This window comes from Mus pahari, chromosome 13 (assembly GCF_900095145.1).
Source record: "Mus pahari chromosome 13, PAHARI_EIJ_v1.1, whole genome shotgun sequence".
In the NCBI taxonomy this organism is placed as follows: Eukaryota; Metazoa; Chordata; class Mammalia; order Rodentia; family Muridae; genus Mus; species Mus pahari.
The window spans coordinates 89197971-89218564 of record NC_034602.1 but is presented as its reverse complement, the minus strand read 5'-3'; the positions used below and the strand labels follow the sequence as shown (position 1 = coordinate 89218564).

General features: G+C 44.3%; 2 protein-coding genes across 4 annotated transcripts in view; one reads left to right on the top strand and one right to left on the bottom strand.

Annotated features, from left to right (window-relative positions):
- Window positions 1–1381: 1381 nt before the first annotated feature.
- Mrps18c (mitochondrial ribosomal protein S18C) lies at window positions 1382–6748 on the bottom strand. The gene is made up of 6 exons (XM_021211196.1): window positions 6638–6748; window positions 5909–5970; window positions 3696–3779; window positions 2473–2530; window positions 1596–1655; window positions 1382–1511 (listed from the first exon to the last, which is right to left on the bottom strand). The coding sequence occupies exons 1-6, from the start codon at window positions 6726–6728 to the stop codon at window positions 1435–1437; spliced, it is 432 nt and encodes a 143-aa protein (XP_021066855.1). The 5' UTR covers window positions 6729–6748; the 3' UTR covers window positions 1382–1434.
- A 170-nt stretch (window positions 6749–6918) lies between these two features.
- The window catches only part of Helq (helicase, POLQ like), a 36772-nt gene continuing 23096 nt past the window's right edge, over window positions 6919–20594 (top strand). The window contains exons 1-7 of one of the 3 annotated variants that reach the window (XM_021210845.2): window positions 6919–7181; window positions 8343–9051; window positions 13348–13526; window positions 14227–14427; window positions 14785–14857; window positions 17404–17501; window positions 20068–20166. In XM_021210845.2, coding sequence (XP_021066504.1) covers window positions 7002–7181; window positions 8343–9051; window positions 13348–13526; window positions 14227–14427; window positions 14785–14857; window positions 17404–17501; window positions 20068–20166 — 1539 coding nt within the window. In that variant the 5' untranslated portion in view covers window positions 6919–7001. Of the gene's footprint in view, window positions 7182–8342; window positions 9052–13347; window positions 13527–14226; window positions 14428–14784; window positions 14858–17403; window positions 17515–20067; window positions 20167–20594 lie in introns of those variants that run through there. The other 2 variants (XM_029545436.1, XM_029545437.1) reach the window with 2 other exon arrangements.

Below are 20594 nucleotides of genomic sequence, written 5' to 3'. Positions count from 1 at the left end.
CCTGCCTCTGCCTCCCGAGTGCTGGGCTTAAAGGCGTGCGCCACCACGCCCGGCGTAAGATCTTATTTTTATCTAAGTTTTTTTTTTTTTTTTTTAACTGAAGAGAGAGCCCAGCAGTGCTTGAAGCACTTCCAGGACTGTAACTCCAGCTCTGGGGATCCAGTGCCCCTCTTGTGCCCTCCAGAGCATGCACACGTGTGCACACACACACACACACAGAAACATAAAAGAAGAACTCTGACTTTAAGGGATGACAGCACGTTAAGATGGACTTACTGGTATGCATCTATACACAGTTCCTATTCTTCTACTGGTTCAGGCTAGATGACTACTTGAGCTCAGGAAATCTCAGAAACTGTCTCTGTAGATGTGGTCACCTTTCCTCCTGTTTTATGAAGTGTACATATGGCACTTTCATGTTTCAGTCAATGGGTGTGAACAGAGTCCACACTCCACCCTTTCCACTTGCTGCTTCCTAGAGAGACTAAGACACAGGTGGCAGTGACACTTTACCCTGGGTGTTGGTATGCACTGATTATGTGGGGTCTGAAGCCTACCCAGGGGGGGTGTTGACTGGTGATGTAAGTAGAGTGCTACTGTGCAGTACTGTGCAGGAAAAGGAGAGCCCCAGTTGTCAGTTGAGCCTGCTCACATCACAGGCAACTGAAAGATTGGGCATGTGCCATCCTTTCTTTAAGGATAGAATGGCCCAGTATCAATCCCAGTGTACATCTCTGCAAAGAGAACTCTTACTCGGGTACAGTAACATTTACTAGTTATCCTCTGACATGGGCCAAGAACGCAGTTTTGTTTTGTTTAAACCTGGGCTTAATGGTGTTCACATGGAGTCCCAGCACTGACAATGCAGAGATAAGAGGCTGCCCCAGCTTGTTAATCAGCTGGTCTAGCCTAACTTTACAATCTGTAGAGACACATTAAGGAAGACACCTGATATCGATCTCTGGCCGTCATAAGCCCCTGTGCACACGTGTAGAGACACATTAAGGAAGACACCTGATATCGATCTCTGGCCGTCATAAGCCCCTGTGCACACGTGCACAAAAGAACCAAAATGCCTCCAAGCAAATTCAATGCCACAGCCATTCACACAAGATTCCAACAAACTCTCTGCCTTTCTAGAACCATCCCCCTAAAACCATCCCATTGTAAGGACAGAATCTGGGCTGGGTTGGAATTCTCATAGAAGCCCTCTCCTTCCATAATGTGTACCTATACAGGTAAGTTGTGACAACCACGAGGAACACTATTACCAAAGTGTACAATATCACATTACCATCAGAAGCACCATGTCTAGAGAACACTCACTGGTGTGGAGACTGATCCTTCCTAAGCCACTGAAAGACATTTCTAGTCAAATGAGTTGGAGGCTGCTCACAACCACTTACAGGTTTATTGACAGGAACTTTACACAATTTATTCTCGGTATCTGATGTTACAAACTCTAGGGTCTTTGAGATATGCAGGATCCTTGTATGTAACTGGCATAAACCCTGTAAAGAGATAATTAAAGTTCTTGACAAAGACAAGGAGCAAAATCTTAAATTATTTCAACTCAGCTGTGCAGGTGTGCTTACCCATTTTCTGAGCTCTCTTAATGGCTTTAGTTATTTCTCTCTGTTTCTTTCCACAAAGACCTGTAAAAATAGAAGAGGTGCTTTTACACGTCAGAGAATGTTATTACTACATTTAAAACAGTTTTCTAAGTTGAAGATGCCAAGTTTTTTCTGTGACGAGCCAGCAAAGTAAATCTTCTATGTGTTCTTTGGTCTCACACACTGGACTCTGTTAACTGCCATTGAGTATCCCGTGAATAACCATGTGGCAAAAAACAAACAAAAAGCCAAATGACAGTGTGGCTATAGCTATCGTATAACTATCAGTTGCTGGCACTAAGTTTTAGTCTAGGAATGGTAATTTAAAAATGGATTTAGTTTTATTATTTTCAATTGAGTGCAGTTGCTTGCAGAAGCCAGATGTGCTGGGAACTGAGGGTGCTCTAATCCTTGGGAAGAACATGCATTTTACCACTGGTCCACCTGTCTAGACCCAAGACAGTTTTCCTTACGCCTGGGTTTCTATATGCTGTTGCCCTGTGGTTCCTGTGAGTAAAGGCAATGGCCCCTTGCACTGAAGACGGCTCTCCCTAAGGACCTCATTCCAGGCCTTGTGGCAGCGGGTTTAATAGTCACTTGGCATGATTTGAGGACTTGCCAATCTCCCGAAATAACAAGCAATCAATGTGATTCTTATCTGTACTTAAATTTCTTTATTTTTGCTTCTCGTTTTCAAGACAGGATTTCTCTTTGTAGCCCTGGCTATCCTTGACTCAATCTGTAGACCAGACTTACCTCGGACTCAGAGAGAAATGCCTGGCTGTTTCCAGAGTGATGGGATTAGTGTGCACCACCAAACCCAGCTCACAATTAAATTTCTATGATTAAAAAAAAGTACCTGTTATGTGCCTTCCATAAATGCATCCAGTAAATGGAGAAATAAACTGGGACAAAAGCTGTTTGGGGTTATATTTAAAGGGGAAAAATAATATTAGTATATTTGTTACTCAATTCTAAATGAATAAATGTACATTTTAAAAATAAATGACCTTCAAGTTATATAAACATTTAATGTTTCAAAGTTAATAACATAAAATACTTTGTAGCAACAAGCCATCTTTTTAAAAAGTTAACATTTAGTATATCAAAAACTACACATGATCAAGTATCATGAATCAGCCTGTCTGTTCTGTGCTGTGGCTACTGACTCCCTAAAAGGCATCTAAAATACTGCAGATTACAGTGGGACATTTCCCCTGTCATGGCCGGCTACTAGACACAGATTAGGGTATTTACTCTTACTTTTTTTTTTTCTTTTTTCATTTTTTGAGATGGTTTCTCTATATAGCCCTGGCTGTCCTGGAACTCACTCTGTAGACCAGGCTGGCCTTGAACTCAGAAATCTGCCTGCCTCTGCCTCCCAAGTGCTGGGATTAAAGGTGTCCACCACCACCACCCGGCTACTCTTACTTTTATGGGACCCTTTAATAACACTTTCTAGGTACTAGGCACTGTATGGTTCCTCCCACAATTATTGCTGCACTGTAGTTTTTATAATTTACTGCATTTTCTCCTTCAAAAGTGGCTGTCATCTTACACTACTGTGAAAAACTTAACTGTGATATATCATTCACTTTCCCTAAACTTGTTACTTTGTTTTGTTTTGTTTGAGATAAGGTTTCTCTGTGTAGCCCTGGCTGTCCTCTAACTCAGATCTGCCTCCTTCTGCTTCCCTAGTGCTGGGATTAAAGACGTGCACTGCCATTGCCCAGCTAAACTTGCTATTTCTAATTTGCTGAAAGCTTAAGGAGAAATACTATTTAAACCAATAGGATATGATAATGAACTGCAAAGGTCAACTTCCCAAGAGGAGCTTTTCCCAAAACATACATGTCTATCATGTACAGTGAGTTTCTGGGCAGAAACAGAGAAAAAGGAGAAATACTAACTCAAATAGTAATGAGATGAGGGGAGTAGGGGCCCCAAACTGAAGAGCTGACATAGGAGGAGAGAACAAGATTCCAAGTTACTGAATCCATCCTACATAAAACCTGCTGACAGTGACAATCCTCTGAGCAAATGAATAGAGCAGACTCCTAGTCAACTGTCACCAATGCTCACCTGCACATTCTTGTAATCTACACGTTTCTCACACAAGACACACTTCTTAAGAGGCTCCTTATAGGGGTTTTCCATTGGGATTGGCTAGAATAAAAGGATAGTCTCAGTATAAATTGTGATAAGACTTAATCAGAAAAGTTAAAGCTACAGTTTCAGTTATACATTTTTTTATATATAAGTTCTTTCTTTTGTGTTAATCTGGCTGAAGAGAGATTGCCACATTAAATCGTCTGCCTGGAGGCAGGAAAGGACTGCCAAGATAAGCAAGGCGATAAAAGAATTCCTGCTCAAATGCTGCGTTTTAAGTGCATATAATAAAGCATCTTAGTTCATTTTAAAATCAATTTAAAACTTTATTTCAAGACAACGGCTTGATATAAACATAATTTTATCATTCATTTTCTTTTAGATTATTAAAAGCATACATGTGTTAAGTCATTTATCCATACACAAATTTCCTGGCACGTGTTTTTCACCATTTCACTTTATAAATAGACAATGTTCTATGGTTTACTGCAATAAAGGTTTGTTACCATCACCTTCATGGGGTATTATGGGAGTCTGCGTGGGCCCTCGCACCTTTTCTCACCTTGCTGTTCCTGACACAGTGCCTCCCTCTAACTATGACAATAGTAGTCACCAATACAGTGACATTTAAAGTTTTGGTGAGAGTACAAACAAGATTCATTATGTGAGATTATGTGTGTGTGTGTGTACATTTTTATACACATATATGTATGTATGTGCACTTGTGCCTGCATGTGTTTGCCTGTGTGTGTGTGTGTGTGTAATTATGCTTTGTTCTTATTTATTTTCAACCACCTTGCTCCTCTCTCCTCTTGCAGGTTCCCTTCTTTATTCCCAATAATACCCCTTTCTGCTCTTCATCTAACACAACATATATATTCCATTAACCTCTTTTCCAACTCTTTTCTCACCACAATCCCTTTTTTCCTATGTCCCTGTTTCCTGTTTTTTTGAGCGCGTATGTGTGCGCGCGCGCGCGCGCGCGCGCGCGCGTGTGTGTGTGTGTGTGTGTGTGTGTGTGTGTTTCTTTCTTGTATTTATTGAAATAGGGTCTCACTACGTAGCTCCAGCTGTCCTACAACTCTCTATGTAGCACATGGTAATCTCAAACTCCCCATCCCTCTGTGTTGGCCTTCCAAAGGCTGTAATTACATGTTGTACCAATGCATTCTGGCACAGGGTCTTAATTTAGAAATGGCTTTGAAATCTATAGTTTTCCTTAATTGTGATAAAGGAATATAACTGGGTGCATTTCTGTGGGAAAGAAACAGAATTTTCAATAGTCACATGACCTAAAAAAAGAAATGTAAATTTCCTTTATTCTTTTAAAGTCTGATACATGAATTAGACGACTATGGTGGAGTCACATGTGTAGACAGCTGCCTTGGGGTTTCACAGTCCTTTAAGATTTTGGTTTTTTACACTTGATTTTAGCCAAAAGACAAAACAGTGATTGATTTTGTTGTCGTTGTAGTCCCGGATATATCCAATTCACAAGCTCCTCTTGCCTCAGCTTCCTAGGTGCTATCACAATACGTGTATGCCACCGTGTCTAGCTTGCCTTGAATATAAGCTGTAGTCCTTCTCAGCTCCAGCTAAGTTCTCATATGCTGTGATTAGGCACCCACATCCCTGTTTACACTTTAAACCCCATAAAAATACACCTACAGTTAAGAAGCAACTAGTTGAATGTCTTACTGTAAAACTTGAATTTGGATCTTTTATCAAGGTAGCCTGTCAGATTTCTATAACCTACAATTACCCTACCCACCGAAGCTATCTTTAGACATTCTCAAATCATGTATTTAATATCTATGAAAAAAATGCATTACAGACTCAATCTAGGAATTCTCTACAAAACACAAGTGACTATAGTCGATAAAAGGTAATCATTATTTTGTCCTATAATTGAATTCCAAATAGTAAAAATTTGGCTGAATTTGGAAATGAATTAGTAATATAAAGGGGGGGAGATCTGGGGCTGGACAGGTGCCAGTGGTTAAAAGTACTCCCGGATCTTACTGAGTACAGCGTTTGGATCCCAGCACCCACATCCAGTGGTTCACAACCACCTCGTTCCAGCTCCAGGAGAATCCAATGCCTTCTGGCTTCCACAGATGCCCTCCCCCATGTACACACAAACAATAAAATAATGTCTTCTTAAAAGAAAGAAAATGGAATCTTACCAGATCCTCATTGCTGGTTACCTGTTCATACTGTGAAAAACATCTTCTCCACAGCACAGAAACTAAAGAGAAAATGGCGACAACACAATTGTATTCAATTGCTGAATATCTAACCAAGATTTACGTTTTTAAAGAGTCTGGATGAATCAAAAGGCACAATATGAAACATTCTTTTCACCCAGTGATTAGTTAGCAGCCTGTTAGATTTGGGACACAATAGGACTCAAAATGAGCGATTCCAAAGGCTTTGGATAAAGGACATATATATTTCCTCTCCTATAAGTCCTTTCTTCTTTCTCCAGTTACGGATTGAAATGCAAAATATGTACAGAAACAACAGAATGGTATTGTCGTTCCAGAGGGAAAATAAAAAGTTTCAAGACCTTGACAAAGAAGCATAAAAACAAACAAAAAGAGTTGACTACACCTTGTAGACAGGAGCCTAGACAGCATAACTGTTTCCTGAGCGGCTTCGTCCAGCAGCGGATGGGAACAGCTGCAGAGAGCCACTGCCAACAAATGTCCAGCAAGTCTTATTGAAGAGTAGAATAAATAATGGGGGAGAGTGGTGGACTACACCTCAAAGTCGTCTTCAGCTCGAGGAAACCAGTCTAGGGCGACTCGAGCCTCCCACTTATCTCAAACCTAGCCTTAAGGAAATCGTCATTTTGCTAACGGCGAGGACCCCACCGACCATCAGCGGCTACAACGCTAAGCCGGACGTTTTACCCGCGTGAGTTCCGCGATCCGTGAAGCAGCCAGCCGCGGTGGTCAAATTCTTCCTCCCTACCCCACTGCACAGAGCAACCAGAGCTGCCATGGTTCTCTGCCCTTCCTCTTCCTTTCCGTTTCCCTAAGCGCCCCGACAGGTCCTTTCCGGTGCTCTTCCCCTGCCTGCCCGGGATTCGACGCAAAGGTTCCGGCGCGAACGCGGCCCAGGGGTTCAACGCACAGCACCTTCGTCTTCCCGCGCTCCCCGGCCGGAAGTCACGTGACCCGGGGCTGCGCTGCCGAGATGGAGAGTTGATGCTCGGTCGCCACCGGCTCCGGGCTGCACCCAGGGCGGCTGTCACCGGGACTCTGGGCCGTTGCCATGGAGGACGGCTGTCCCCGCATCCGCCGGCGGGTGTCTGTCCGCAAAAGGAACCGCGGCAACCTGGAGAGCCTCGGTGCCTCCCCGACCCCGGCCGAGCTCCAGCCCGTCGGGGACACGGAGGACGAAGCTGCAGCCGGGAGCCGCCGCCGGAAAACCGGGAGTCCGGAGCACGCCCAGGTACAGCCCTGCTGAGTCCCCGCACCCCCGCTGACTCGCCCGGCCCTGTAGTCCCAGGGGCTGCGGTGACAGCCCTGTCCCCCGCCCCCGGCACGACTGCGCGGGAGGTGAAACCTTTTTCCCAGGTGCACATCATGAGGAGCCTTCGCTCGCTCTTCTGTCCTTTGTTATCATTGATCTCCAGCACTTGGGAGACACTGATTAACCCCCGGACTTCTAGGTAGATGTCAAACCTACACCCTCCCTCCATCCCCTGTCGTAAAAAGTGTTCACGGGGCAATTAACCGGCTTGACAGAGAGAAAGCTAGCCTTCCAAATGGCTCGGTTCTACTTTACTAATAAAACTTTTTTATTGATGACCCATTAAGTGCTAGTTGCGTTATTAAAGTAGCCATGTTATGTAGATTTTACAACGGTAACTGAGTCCTGGAAAGTTGAGAGACTATTGTTTCGACTCAATAAATAACTATTACCTCCCAGTTTACATCTCTGTTCTGTAAGCCACCATACATGAGTGTGCACATGACTGTCTCAATTCCAAGTTCAGAACAGAATCTCATTGTAGTGTCTAGCGGTACAATCATGATTTTGCAGCAGACGTTAGTGCATGGGCCGGAATTACCACAGTTACCTGAAGCATCTATTGAATCTTGTTGATGGTTACTGTTCTTTCGTTCCTGAATGCTTTAGCATAGGTTTAAGAATTAAAATGCCAAGGACTGGGGCTTTAAGGTCAGCAGCGGAGCCTGGGGCAGGCCCTGGGCTCACATGGCAGCACCAGAATAAGTAATTTAGAATTCCAGTATCACCCCCTGAGTGGACAGAATGCTTACTTAGAATTCCCAACACCACCTAAAACCAAGTATGGTGATGCATTGAGGAGACAGACAGGAGGATCAGGACTATAGCCTCAGTTAGGTGAGATCCTGTCCTGGCTCAAAAGAAATGGTTTTTAGCATGCTGATATCCCATAATAAGCCAGCAGTACTGTTTAGGCAAGTCAGAACAACTCTCTGGGCTTGTTTCTTTTATTTGGTGATGATAATATGTATTCAGAGGATAATTTGCATATAGTAATATCCTTGGCATAGTCCTTTGCTGGGACATTTTTTTTTTTTAAATGAGGGTGGAATTCTTGTATGTACCTTTGTTTCCTTTCAGGAAAATGACAGCGAAGAGGACATGTTTGGTGACTATGACAACTTTACAGAAAATTCCTTCTTAGCTCACGTTGATGACCTGGAACAGCGATATATGCAGCGGCCTGAATGTGGGGACCATGGTACAGACTCTGGCACCAAACACCTTTGTTCAACAGGCCTCAAGAACAACCTCAGAGTTAATACTGTAATCAGCTTCACTGACCCGGAAACTAGTGCGCACGGCAAGAAGCAGGGTCACCCAGATGGCCCTGCTGAACCAGAGCCTGGAAGCGACCTTTCATTTGATGTGCCTTCTTCTCAAAGTTTATACTTTGAAAATATGCAGAACTCTTTAGAAGGGTTGGGCGATCAGTGTACTAAGGAAAGAGATGGGAACCCACAGAAGTCACCACATGAAGAGGTGGCCTCTAGCCACATAGAGCAGCCCCAGCAAAATAATGACTTCCCTAACGTCAGAGCTTCTTCAGAGACGAACAGGAGAAAAAGTCTTAAAGACCATCTGAAAAGTGCCATGACTGGGAACGCCAGGGCCCAGACCCCAGTATTTCCCAGGAGTAAACACCTCAGAGAGATGCTCCTGTCTGAGGAGATCAGTGTCGCCAAGAAAACCATCGAGTCACCATCAGATGATCTCGGCCCTTTTTATTCGCTACCCAGCAAAGTGAGAGACCTTTACGCTCAGTTGAGAGGAATCAAAAAGCTATATGGTAATGCTTTGTATAAAATGGAAACCAAATTTATAATTCAGATAGTATTATAGTATTGATCCAAATCAGTGGAAGTGGTTGATTCCCTGGTTCCGTTTCTGATCTTGAATGACCAAGAGTATCGGTTGTGTTAACCCTGCATCCCCATCATGGACTTCTTTCCTTCCTTGTGTTTCTGTCCTTCTCAGGGCAGGCATCCGGCTTTGTCTCATGCCTGAGTAGTCTCTGGTCCGCTCACTCCTGTGCCCTCGAGTAAGTGACTAAGACTAAGGAACCTGAGCCCTGGCATGCTTCCAGAGCAGCTTCGTGTCCTACTGTGGACCACACAACTGAGTTTTCACCCCTTCACACTCTGTTTCTGACTCTCCTCTGATTAGCTTTTATTGTTTCTTTGGCATTTAGAGTTGTTGAAATTCCTTTGAATGCTCAGAATCTTAAGTGAAAGAAGTCAGTAATAGCGATTAGAACTAAACACATTTAAAGACAGCTAAGATGGAAATGCAGAAAAGACTGCAGTAGGGTGCTGGAGAGTTGGCTTAGTGGTTAAGAGCACTGGCTGCTCTTCCAAAGAACCGGGGTTCAGTTCCCAGCACCCACACAGCAGCTGGCAACTGCCTGTAACTCCAGTTCCAGGAGATCTGACACCAGCTCACACATATACGAGCAAGAACACCAGTGCACATAAAATAAAAATCATTTTTAAAAAAGACTGCAGTAATAATAATTATGTGATATTTTTCAAAAGTCCCACGTCCTTGCATATATTTCAGATAGACCATGGTAAACAAGGGGACTGTCCTTGGAAGCATCCTTGGGAGAACTTTTGAAGTATTTGAAGACATGGATTGTCAGAAGACAGGTTGAAGTGGAATGATAGGAAACAGACTACCTTCAGGCAGTAAGAATCTAGACATTCTAGATGGCTCAGCAGCTAAGATGTCTGTTCCCTTAGGACTATCTGGTTCCCAGAGCCCACACAGTGGCATATGGCCATCTGTAACTCCAGCTCCAGGGGAATCTGAGGCCCTCTTCAGACCTCTGGGACTAGGCATGTACTGTACACATAAACACAGAATCCAAGAAATTCTAAATTGTGAGGCACATGGCTTGTGAGCGAACAGTCTAGTGCTGGGTAGTGTACAGTCCTGCTGTCCTCGCCTTCAGGAGAGGGAGGTCAGAAGGCCAGGACTTCAAGGTCATTCTCAGCTACATAGCAAGGTGCAAGACCAGCCTGGGCTACATGAGACCCTGTCTCAATAATACTCAGAGAACCTTCTGTTACTCTCAGTACATCCACTTCTCCTCCCTCTGCCCTCCACCGGCTGCTTTGTTAAGTCTCAGTCTGCTACCAAAGGGATTCCTTGAGGATTTTAGGGCGCTCCTATTTTGTTTGGCTTTTGGGGTCTGTAGGTAGTTTGTGGTATCTGTCATTAAACCCATGACATGAAAGGTACTCTGCCAGTGAACTACATACCCAGCCTTCATGTTTTGAAACAGGATCTCGTAGCACAGGCTTGCCCCAAACCAATGCTCTTTCTACATCTGTGTCCCAGATACTGAGATTACAGGCATGTAACACAGTGCTCAGCTAGGACAGGAATGGAACTCAACGTTTAAGTAGCTAGCACTCTACTTTGTTTTTTTTTTTTTTTTAAAGATTTATTTATTTATTTATTATATGTAAGTACACTGTAGCTGTCTTCAGACACTCCAGAAGAGGGCTGTCAGTTCTTGTTACGGATGGTTATGAGCCACCATGTAGTTGCTGGGATTTGAACTCCGGACCTTTGGAAGAGCAGTCGGGTGCTCTTACCCACTGAGCCATCTCACCAGCCCCCAGCACTCTACTTTGTATATTGTGTTTTGTAGGGTCCTCAACTGCCAGGTTTTGTCAGCCTCTTTAACTCTGGCCTTGTTGCTTACACAGTGCCTTATCTATTTATGGGCTGTGGGGAGCAAAACAATGGTTTTGTAGTATAGTTAGGTTCTTTGCCAAATGCACAATAATTATAACGACTATCAGTGATATTCATAGTGTCTAAGTGAAAGCTTCAGCAAACAGCTTTGCATATGTGAGGGCTAGTGCACGTGTGCACATGCCTGTGTAGCTGAGTTTCGGTACAAACACCTGCAGTTTCATAACTGGTGGCTGACACCAATAGGAAATGCTTAATTTACATTTTAAATATTTTGGTTTACTTATAGTCTGGAGATCAAATGTAACGCCTTGCACATTACCCACACACTTTACTACTGAGCTAAACCGCTCTGTTTATTTTATTTTTTAAGATTTATGTATGTGAGTACACTTATGTATGTGAGTACACTGTAGCTATTTTCAGACACACCAGAAGAGGGCGTCAGATCCCATTGTTACTCAGGCGTAACTATTCCAATGCCTTGTTTTGTGGAGGCTCTCACTGTAGCCCTGGCTGGCCTGGAGTTCCCAGCAGCCTGCCTGCCTCTGCCTCCCTTTTACCAGGATTAAAAGTCTGCACACACTCCCAACCTCACTTCTTAAACAATACATCCCAGCCCTTTAAGTTTCGGGTGAGTTTTCTTAAACCATAGTAAGTGTGTAAATTGCTCAAATTTAGACTCAGTTTTTAACTTTTTTTGTATGTGTGGGGCACGCATGTGAGTCAGGACAACTTGTAGGATTTAGTTCTCTCTGTTCACTGAGTGGGTCCTTGGGATCAAGGCTTGGACACAAATGACCTTGTGCACTGAACCCTCTCACCATTTATAAGCTGTGGCTTACATCACTGTAGTGCCTTTTTAAACTTGTACTCATCAGACAGTGATGTGACAAACATCCCGCACGTACTGTGTGCACCCTCCTCTAGGTGGATGGAGGATCCTAGAGGAAACACTGATGTTCCAAAAAGACCCTGGCAACCGATGTTCTCACAAACCGTACAGTGCTTTCTCCCCTCGGTAGTCGGCTCTGGGTTTTCTGTGTGCGATTGTTTTCCCTTCCTGTTGGTAGGTTACTTGTTTTTATGTATTGATTACTTTGCCTGTTTCTCTAATGATAAGATGCTACTGCTCGGGCTAGAGAGATGGTTCAACAGTAAAGAGCACTCACTGATCTTCCAGGGTCCTGGGTCCAAGTGTCAGAGCACCAGGGCACATATAAGTGGCGCTATGGCATATATGTATGTATATGTATGCACACATGCAAGCTAAACAACCAACACGGAAACTTACTAGAATTCACTGTTGATACGTACTTCAAATTACTTACTTCCATTATTATTTTGATCCAGGGCCTCATGGAATCCAGTCTAGCTGTGTAGTTGGGGATGAACTTGAACTTCCTGATGTCTCTGTCTCCACTACTCAGGTGCTAGGATCACAGGCATGAACCACCAGACCCCTCTTTAAAAAAAAAAAAAAATGTATGTGAGTATACTGTTGCTCTCTTCAGACACACCAGGAGAGGGCACCAGATCCCATTAAAGATGGTTGTGAGCCACAATGTGGTTGCTGGGAATTGAAGTCAGGACCTCTGGAAGAGCAGTCAGTGCTCTTAACTGCTGAGCCATCTCTCCAGCTCTTCCAGACCCCTCTTACTGGGTGCTGGAGATGAAATACAGGCCTTCGTACATGCTGGGTACTTCGTACTCTGCCAACTGAAGTGCATCCTCAACCCTTAATTTATTCTGCAGAGTGTCAGTTTTCACACAGTGTCTCCTGTGTTCTATTCTCTTCAATTATCTCTCACTGATTGGGGGTGGGAACAACACAGCCCTGGATGTGCCAGTAAGTAACCGAAGCCTTTCATGGTTTAAATAGTCCTTAAAATGATATTTGGGCTAATCAAAAACCACTTGGATTCTTAGGAACCAAAGGACCATTAGGGACTTGAATTGTCCAAAAGAGAGCTAACTGAAGACTTGTGGTGTGTGTAAGATCTTGTGGATTTCCTTTTCTTCCTCTCCCTATTTCTGCACAGAGGCTCTTCAGTGGGTGAGGGCGGTCAGCTATATGACCTTGAAGAAGGAAAGTTTTAGAATAAACACAGGTTCTCACGCTGCCCTTGGCCCTGCAGGAATCTGACACCTGCAACTGTAACTACTGTAAGGGTGAGCCGGCTGCCCACCTGTTAACAAGGTCTGAGCTCAGACTTGCTGGCTGTACACCTTCTGTGTTTTGGGCATTTACCACCTGTAAGGATCACATTTCTCCTCATGAGAAGATTGCCACGTTGAGATACTGGATTTCCTCCCAGAAAAAAATCTTGAGAGCATAGAAGGGAAAATAATCTCTTGCATTTTTCTTTGAATCCTACAGACTGGCAACATACTTGTTTAACACTAAGATCTGTGCAAGAAAGAAAAAATTTAATATATTCCTTGCCAACGGGTGGCGGGAAAACCCTTGTGGCTGAGATCTTAATGCTGCAAGAACTGCTCTGCCGACAGAAAGACGTCTTAATGATCCTTCCGTATGTGGCCATTGTCCAAGAGAAGGTGTGTGTGGTTAAATAGCTGTAACTTTCTAATACAACGTTTTCAGATGTAAAGACTAGCACAAATGTATTAGCTTTGAGCTGAGTAATGATAGTTTTTCAGTATGTACAAAACTAACACCAAGTGCTTGATTGTTTCCAAGTAGTAACTGCATATAGTTTTTCCTAAGTTGTTTGAGCTGTCTCTTAAATGTTCCATTAATACTTAGCCTGCTTTTTCAACCAGAAACAAGCTCATTACCTCATCAGGATAAATGAGTCGATCCGATATGGCTTTTATATGAAAGGAGATGAGTAAAATCTGTTTTCATGTTATGGTTTAAAAGCGAACACATACCAGGCTTGGAGCAGAGGTTAAGAGCCTTGGCTGCTCTTCTGAAAGCCTCAGGCTTAACTGAGCAGCCAGCTGGTGGCTCGAAACCATCTGTAACTCTAGTCCAAGGGGACCCATCATCCTCTTGGCTTCTGGCACTGCATGCACACAGTGCACAGGTGTGTATGCAGACAGAACACCCACCCACATAGAATAATTAAAGAGTTACATGTACTTATTTGGTAAAGATCGTGGCCTTATTAAAAACCAGCAGTTCCTAGCTAGGCATTCCTAGATCGGACCCACAGAGGGAGCGATTTTAGATTAAGGGAATCCCTGACTTTTAACCCAACCTCTTATCTGTGGCTTTGTTTATTTAATATTCTAGATTTCCAGTTTAGCAAGTTTTGGTATAGAACTTGGTTTCTTTGTTGAAGAATATGCTGGAAGCAAAGGAAGATTTCCTCCAATTAAAAGGAGGGAGAAGAAATCGCTGTATGTCGCCACTATCGAGAAAGCGCATAGCCTGGTGAACGCCTTGATTGAAACTGGAAGGGTCAGCACTCTAGGTCTGATTGTCGTTGATGAGGTTGGTGAACATCCTCTCTAATCTAGCTCCTCTCCCCAGCTATGGTTTGGATCCTCTTAGTAACTAACTTAATGTACAGAGAGCACAAGGGGAGACATTCCGTGGTGGGCAGTCTTAAGTCAGGTCTCTTGAAATGTGAATATGTGTCTGTGGAGATACTTTATAATGGTACTCATTGAATCCCAGATGTATCCAGATGCTACCCCAATTTCTACTAACCTAAAGCATTAGTGAAATAGTATGTATGTACTAGAGTTCTAATACCCAGTACATGTTCATTCTGCACAAAACAGCCGTTTCATATGGACGGGAAATGAAATCTGACTCTTTTACCCCCACCCCACCTTTAAATCACAGTTGCACATGATTGGTGAAGGGAGCCGTGGCGCCATACTGGAGATGACCCTGGCAAAAGTCCTCTACAGCAGCAGTGAGTATTGACCTGTAGTCAGATCTGTGTGTACGTCCTTCTATCACTAGCTTATATTGCCTCGGCCTGTAAGCTCATGGTCTTGTTGAAAGAATGTGAATGAGCCGGGCAGTGGTGGCGCACGCCTTTAATCCCAGCACTCGGGAGGCAGAGGCAGGCGGATTTCTGAGTTCGGGGCCAGCCTGGTCTACAGAGTGAGTTCCAGGACAGCCAGGGCTACACAGAGAAATCCTGTCTCAAAAAAAACAAAAACAAAAACAACAACAACAAACAAAGGAACCATTTTGAGCATCCAATTGTCTTTAAACATCCATAACATTCTAAAAATCTATATTTATTTATATGGTGTTATAGTGCTTACCTTACATGTGGAAAAACTATAATGTCATTTGCTATAATGCCATTTCGTTGGAGGGTGCTAGGAACTGAATCCAGTATGTCACATATTCTGATCATGTACTCAAGTACTGAGCTACACCTCTGGCCCCAAGAATAGTTTTTAAAATCATGAAAGTAATTGCATTTATGCAGACTGTAGCACCACGCAGCCTTGCCTTTCCTTTTCAAGCCACTGAGCAGCAGCTGTCTCCAGGCCCTGTTTCTGGGGCTGAGTTTCCAGGGGGATTCCCTGGTCCCTGCCAGCATCCGACGTGGACTTCCGAGAGAATGAAAGGACATCGATAGGACAGTCGACGATCTGGTCAAGGCAGAGACATGCGGTCCTGGCCAGTGTGCCGTCCCGCCCTCACTAACTCCTCACCATTCCAGCTACAGTCTTTCCAGAGTTGTGGCAAATGGGAAATGTCTTTCTAGAAGGCAGAGCAGGCTTCTGCCCCGGGTACCAAGGCCCAGCATGTGACCACGAGGGGTGTCACCTTTCCTGAGGTCCATCCTTTCAGTGGTCGGATCAGAAAGGAGGAGCTTAAGTGTCTCCTTAGGATATCTTCGTTCCTGCCAGGATGGTCACACTGCTATCGTCTTACTCTAGACTGGAGGACGGCTGTGTGCTGTGGTCTGTGTTTCCAGGTTGCACTTCCTTTCCAAGTAGTATCTGCTAGGTGAATGTTCTGTGAGCAGCCACCGTCGCCTAAGGTTCATTTCCTTCAAACCCACCTTCAGTGTGAACTTCCTGTCACCATTTACCAGCAAGTAGCTGAACCAGAATCTTGCAATCTTTTTAAACTCCCACATTTCAGCGTTGCCTGTACACAAGCGATCCTTCTACCTCAGTGTCCCAAGCAATTGGGCCTTATAATCTTTACTCTTTAACCCTGTCAGCACCCCGTTCTTATCTGGTTACCCCAAGAACCTGCTGGAGAGTCTCCTTGCTCATTGGCACTGACTCTTTAGCTGAGTGTCTCATCCTTCCTGCCCTATCGCCACGGACGGCACTGGAGTCTTCTCTCCCCGCATCTTCATCTCTCACCTCTCCCCCGTCAGCCAGACTTGTCTAATGTAGATACAAAGATCTTTACAAATGCAAGCCCGATTACAGTTTAACCGTTCACCTCCTGTAACAGCTTCCCACTCTTCTGCACACATCCCGGGGTTTCTAGCACAGCCTTTCTTGGTTGGTCCAATGCTTGCCTGTTGAACTTCTGGTCCACCCTGTCCTACTGCAGACAGTACCCTGGATAATCATTTCAAGACGTGAGATAGTGTCAATGAAGAGACGTGCTAGGAAGGCTTGGCTTTGGGTTTAAAGCAGTAGCTATGTCTAGAAATTCATCTACTTTTATTTGTTGTTCCATATGGCTCTTTTTGGTTTGTTTTAAAGATTTATTTATGTAGATGATAAATTTGCATGTATTCCCCACCACCACCACCAGAAGAAAGCATCAGATCTCATTACAGATGGTCATGAGCCACCATGTGGTTGCTGGGTATTGAACTCAGGACCTCTGCAAGAGCAGTCAGTGCTCTTAACTGCTGAGCCATCTCTCCAACCCTCATGAGACTTTTCATATGAGATAAAAGTTTGAAACTAACCGAACGTAGTAGTTTACATCTGGAATTCAGGACTCAGGAAGCTGAGGCAGGGGGATTGCTGTAAGCTTTAAACTAGCTGGGCTATGTAATGAGTTCCAGGCCAGCCAGCACTACATGATTAGTCTCTGGTGTTGTTTCAAGGAGTTTCGGAGTCATTTAGTCATGTGTCCTCTACAGCTGTCAGATGCACAGTCACATTTCAGAGAATCAGAAATCCAGAGCAGTCCAAAACTTGCAGTGTGCTAGTGGATCAGCACACAGGGGAACGTGATTGTCGCCATTTGACGGGGCGCAGGGAGCGCAGCTTAACATAGGTCTGTATGAAACATAACTGTGGTGGTCAGACTTTGGTCACACCAGGATCTTCTTTATGTATATGCAAATATTCTAACTTGATAAAAATCCCAAATGTGAAAGACTTCTGGTCTAACCATTTCAGATAAACCACATCTTCCTGTTCCCCGACTCCAGACCACTCAGACAGGTAGCTCTGAAGTACTGTAATGTTTCTTTCAGACATAAATGAGATATTTCCCTAATATGTTGGCTTGTTTTAGAAACGACTCAGATTATCGGCATGAGTGCAACACTGAACAACGTAGAAGACCTGCAGGTGTTCCTTAAAGCCGAGTACTACACCACTCAGTTCAGACCAGTATGTACCCAAGGTTTGCACTGGATTGCTTACTATGCATTCATCTTAGAAGTGAGCGCGGCGAGCACAGTGTACTGGCAGACAGCTGAGTGGGGAAGACGAGTGGCTCACTCGAGTGACCTACCTATATGATAAGAGTTTACATACGGAGGATGTCAGTTGAGGCTGGGGACCTGGGCTTGAGTCACTCATGGGTTACACCTGGAGCAGCCAGCCCCACTGAATGTTTACTGAATGAGCTATTGCAAGGCTTGTTTTATGTTTCACTTCTTAGAATCTGAAGTCAAGTTTCTAACTGGGCAAGATTTCAAGAGATATGTGCTGGGATTAAAGGCGTGCGCCACCATGCCTGGCTTTCAAAGTTCTTATACACTCCAGTCCCATGGGACTCAGCCCCTTCTGGCTCCCAGACACTGCACACATGTGATGCACAGGCAAGATGCAGGCAAAACACCCATACATATAAATTAAATAAAATAAGAGGCAGAAAATCAGACTTCTCGGGGAAGCACACCCTGATAGGTTATCCAGCCCCAAGTGTTCAGACCTAAACACTTATGCATATAAACAATTCTGAATGAACTCAGTAGGGAGGGTGTGTGTGTATGTGTGTTTGTGTGTGTGTATCCAATGATCATTTTTTTAAAAAGAGGTAGTGAATTTGAAAGAGGGAACAGAGGTAGAGATGGGGTGGAAATGATGTGAATTTAATATTTGTGAATGGATTCTTTTAAAGAACTTTTTATTATTATTATTTAAAGAAATTACCTTAGCCAGGCTTGATGGTGCAAACATGCAGTCCCAGCATTCATTCCCTACTAAGGTAGGGAGCTTGAGTTTTAAGCCAGCCAGAGCTACATACTGAGCTCAGGGCTAGCCTGGGCTGTCTAGCAAGACTCTGTCAAGGGAAAAGCTTCTAAAATCTTTTCAAGTGCCTGTGCTTCAGTAGTTACAGTTCTTTTAAAAATAAGCTGCTGTTTGACATGGACTTTTTCCCCCTTCGTTTTGAGGCAAGGTCTCCTATCCCAGACTATTCTGGAACTAACTACCTAGCCAAGGATGATCATGAATTCCTAATCCTCCTGCCTCCACCTCCCAAGTGCTGGAATTATAGGTTCAACACTGTACTTCACTTACACGGATTTAAATTTAAGTCTAACAACAGCATTCCTAAAATGCTTGATGAAAGTAAAAGTGTAGCTCATAGTTACTTGAAGATAGTATGTAACGTACTTATACTGTCTGTCTGAAGTACCAGTGTGGATGGTCTTTGTCTGGGTTCTTAATAATCTTGAGGGTCACTAAATATTATCTTGAAATTTACACTCGTACAAAAATATAAAAAATTTCAGGAAATGTTTTCTAGCCTTACATATTAAATTAAGAACCCTCTCTCTTTTTGGTTGGGCTGTGGTGGTATGCTTTCAATCCCAGGCAGAAGCCGGTGGATCTCTAAATTCAAGGCCAGCCTGTAGAGTTCCAGGGCTAAATAGACTAGCACTCTTCTTGGGAAAACAAGCAGACAGATAAACAAAAATCCCTCAAGTCTCCACTTTTAGGCCGGGCATGGTGGTGCACGCCTTTAATCCCAGCACTTGGGAGGCAGAGGAGGCAGATTTCTGAGTTTGAGGCCAGCCTGGTCTACAAAGTGAGTTCCAGGACAGCCAGGGCTACACAGAGAAACCCTGTCTCAGGGAGAAAAAAAAAAAGACTTCACTTTTAGAACCCTAACCTGAGGGCAGCGGAGATAGCCAGTTGTTAAGGTGCTGCTCCTGCAAGTGTGAGTGCCTGAGTTCAGTCCTCAGACCCACACAGGAAGGCCAGGCACACTTCATATCTTACAGTCCCAGGGCTAAGACGGGTCCAGCCTGTCCTCCTGGGCAAGCTTCAGAATAAGACAGACGGTACCTGAGGAGTAACTCGCGCACACACAGAGTAAAAGAAAATCTGTGTTTGCAAACTTCCTGTCCATGAGTCCTTAGTGGCATTTAAAATGAAAACTGACAACTAACACAGAAAGTTGTAGATCTTAAGAAATAACACGAAAGAAGAAAAAATAGCACTACCACCTGTTCTACATATGTTCCTAGTTACTTACCTAATTTTGATTTATGTGGAGGTGTCCGAGTGTCTGCCATGTGTGTGTGGTGCCTGTGGAGAGCGGCAAAGGGCATCAGCCCGCCGGAGCAGGAGTTACAGGCTGTAACTGCTTGGGTGCTGAGAACTGAGCGGCCTCTGGGGGAGGGGCAAGCACACCTAACCACTGAGCCACCTCCGCAGCCCTCATTCCTACTGCTCATAGCAAACACGAGAGCGAGTGGCTGGCTTCCTTAGAATGTATACTAGCCAACTCAAAAGTGGTTTTTCCAGGATGTTAATTCCTGTTTCTATGTGAAGGGAAAGAGGGGCAGGGGAGGAGGAGCTGGGCGTTCAGGCTGTCGCCTGTCTGTAGTCTGTGATGTCCTAGACACGCTGAGGTCTCCGTGGAGCTGCCCTGTGCTAAAACAGTTTATAGAATTTCAAACTACAAATTGTATATTAATGGACTGCTTCCTTTTAACTCCAGGTCGAATTAAAAGAATTCCTGAAAGTAAATGACACAATCTATGAGGTAGACAGCCGGGCTGCGGATGGCATGACCTTTTCACGGCTCCTGAGTTATAAGGTGCGAGGGAAACCCCTCAGTCCAGGCTCCCATCTTTTGTGCTAGGTGTGCTGGGCATGCAGCAGACTCCAGTGGGTCCAGTTGGTCTGTATTTGGGGAAGGTTTGAGATGAGGGGTGCCTGATCTGTCATGGACAACAAGCTGCTGGCTGAATACAGCTAGTTTCCTCTTTGTCTAGTTCGCACTGCTACGGATCCAGCCAGGGCCTACGAGCCACACACCACTGAGCTACACCATCCAAGGCACACACCACTGAGCTACACCATACAAGGCACACACCACTGAGCTATACCATACAAGGCACACACCACTGAGCTACGCCATACAAGGCACACACCACTGAGCTACACCATACAAGGCACACATCACTGAGCTACACCATACAAGGCACACACCACTAAGCTACACTATACAAGGCACACACCACT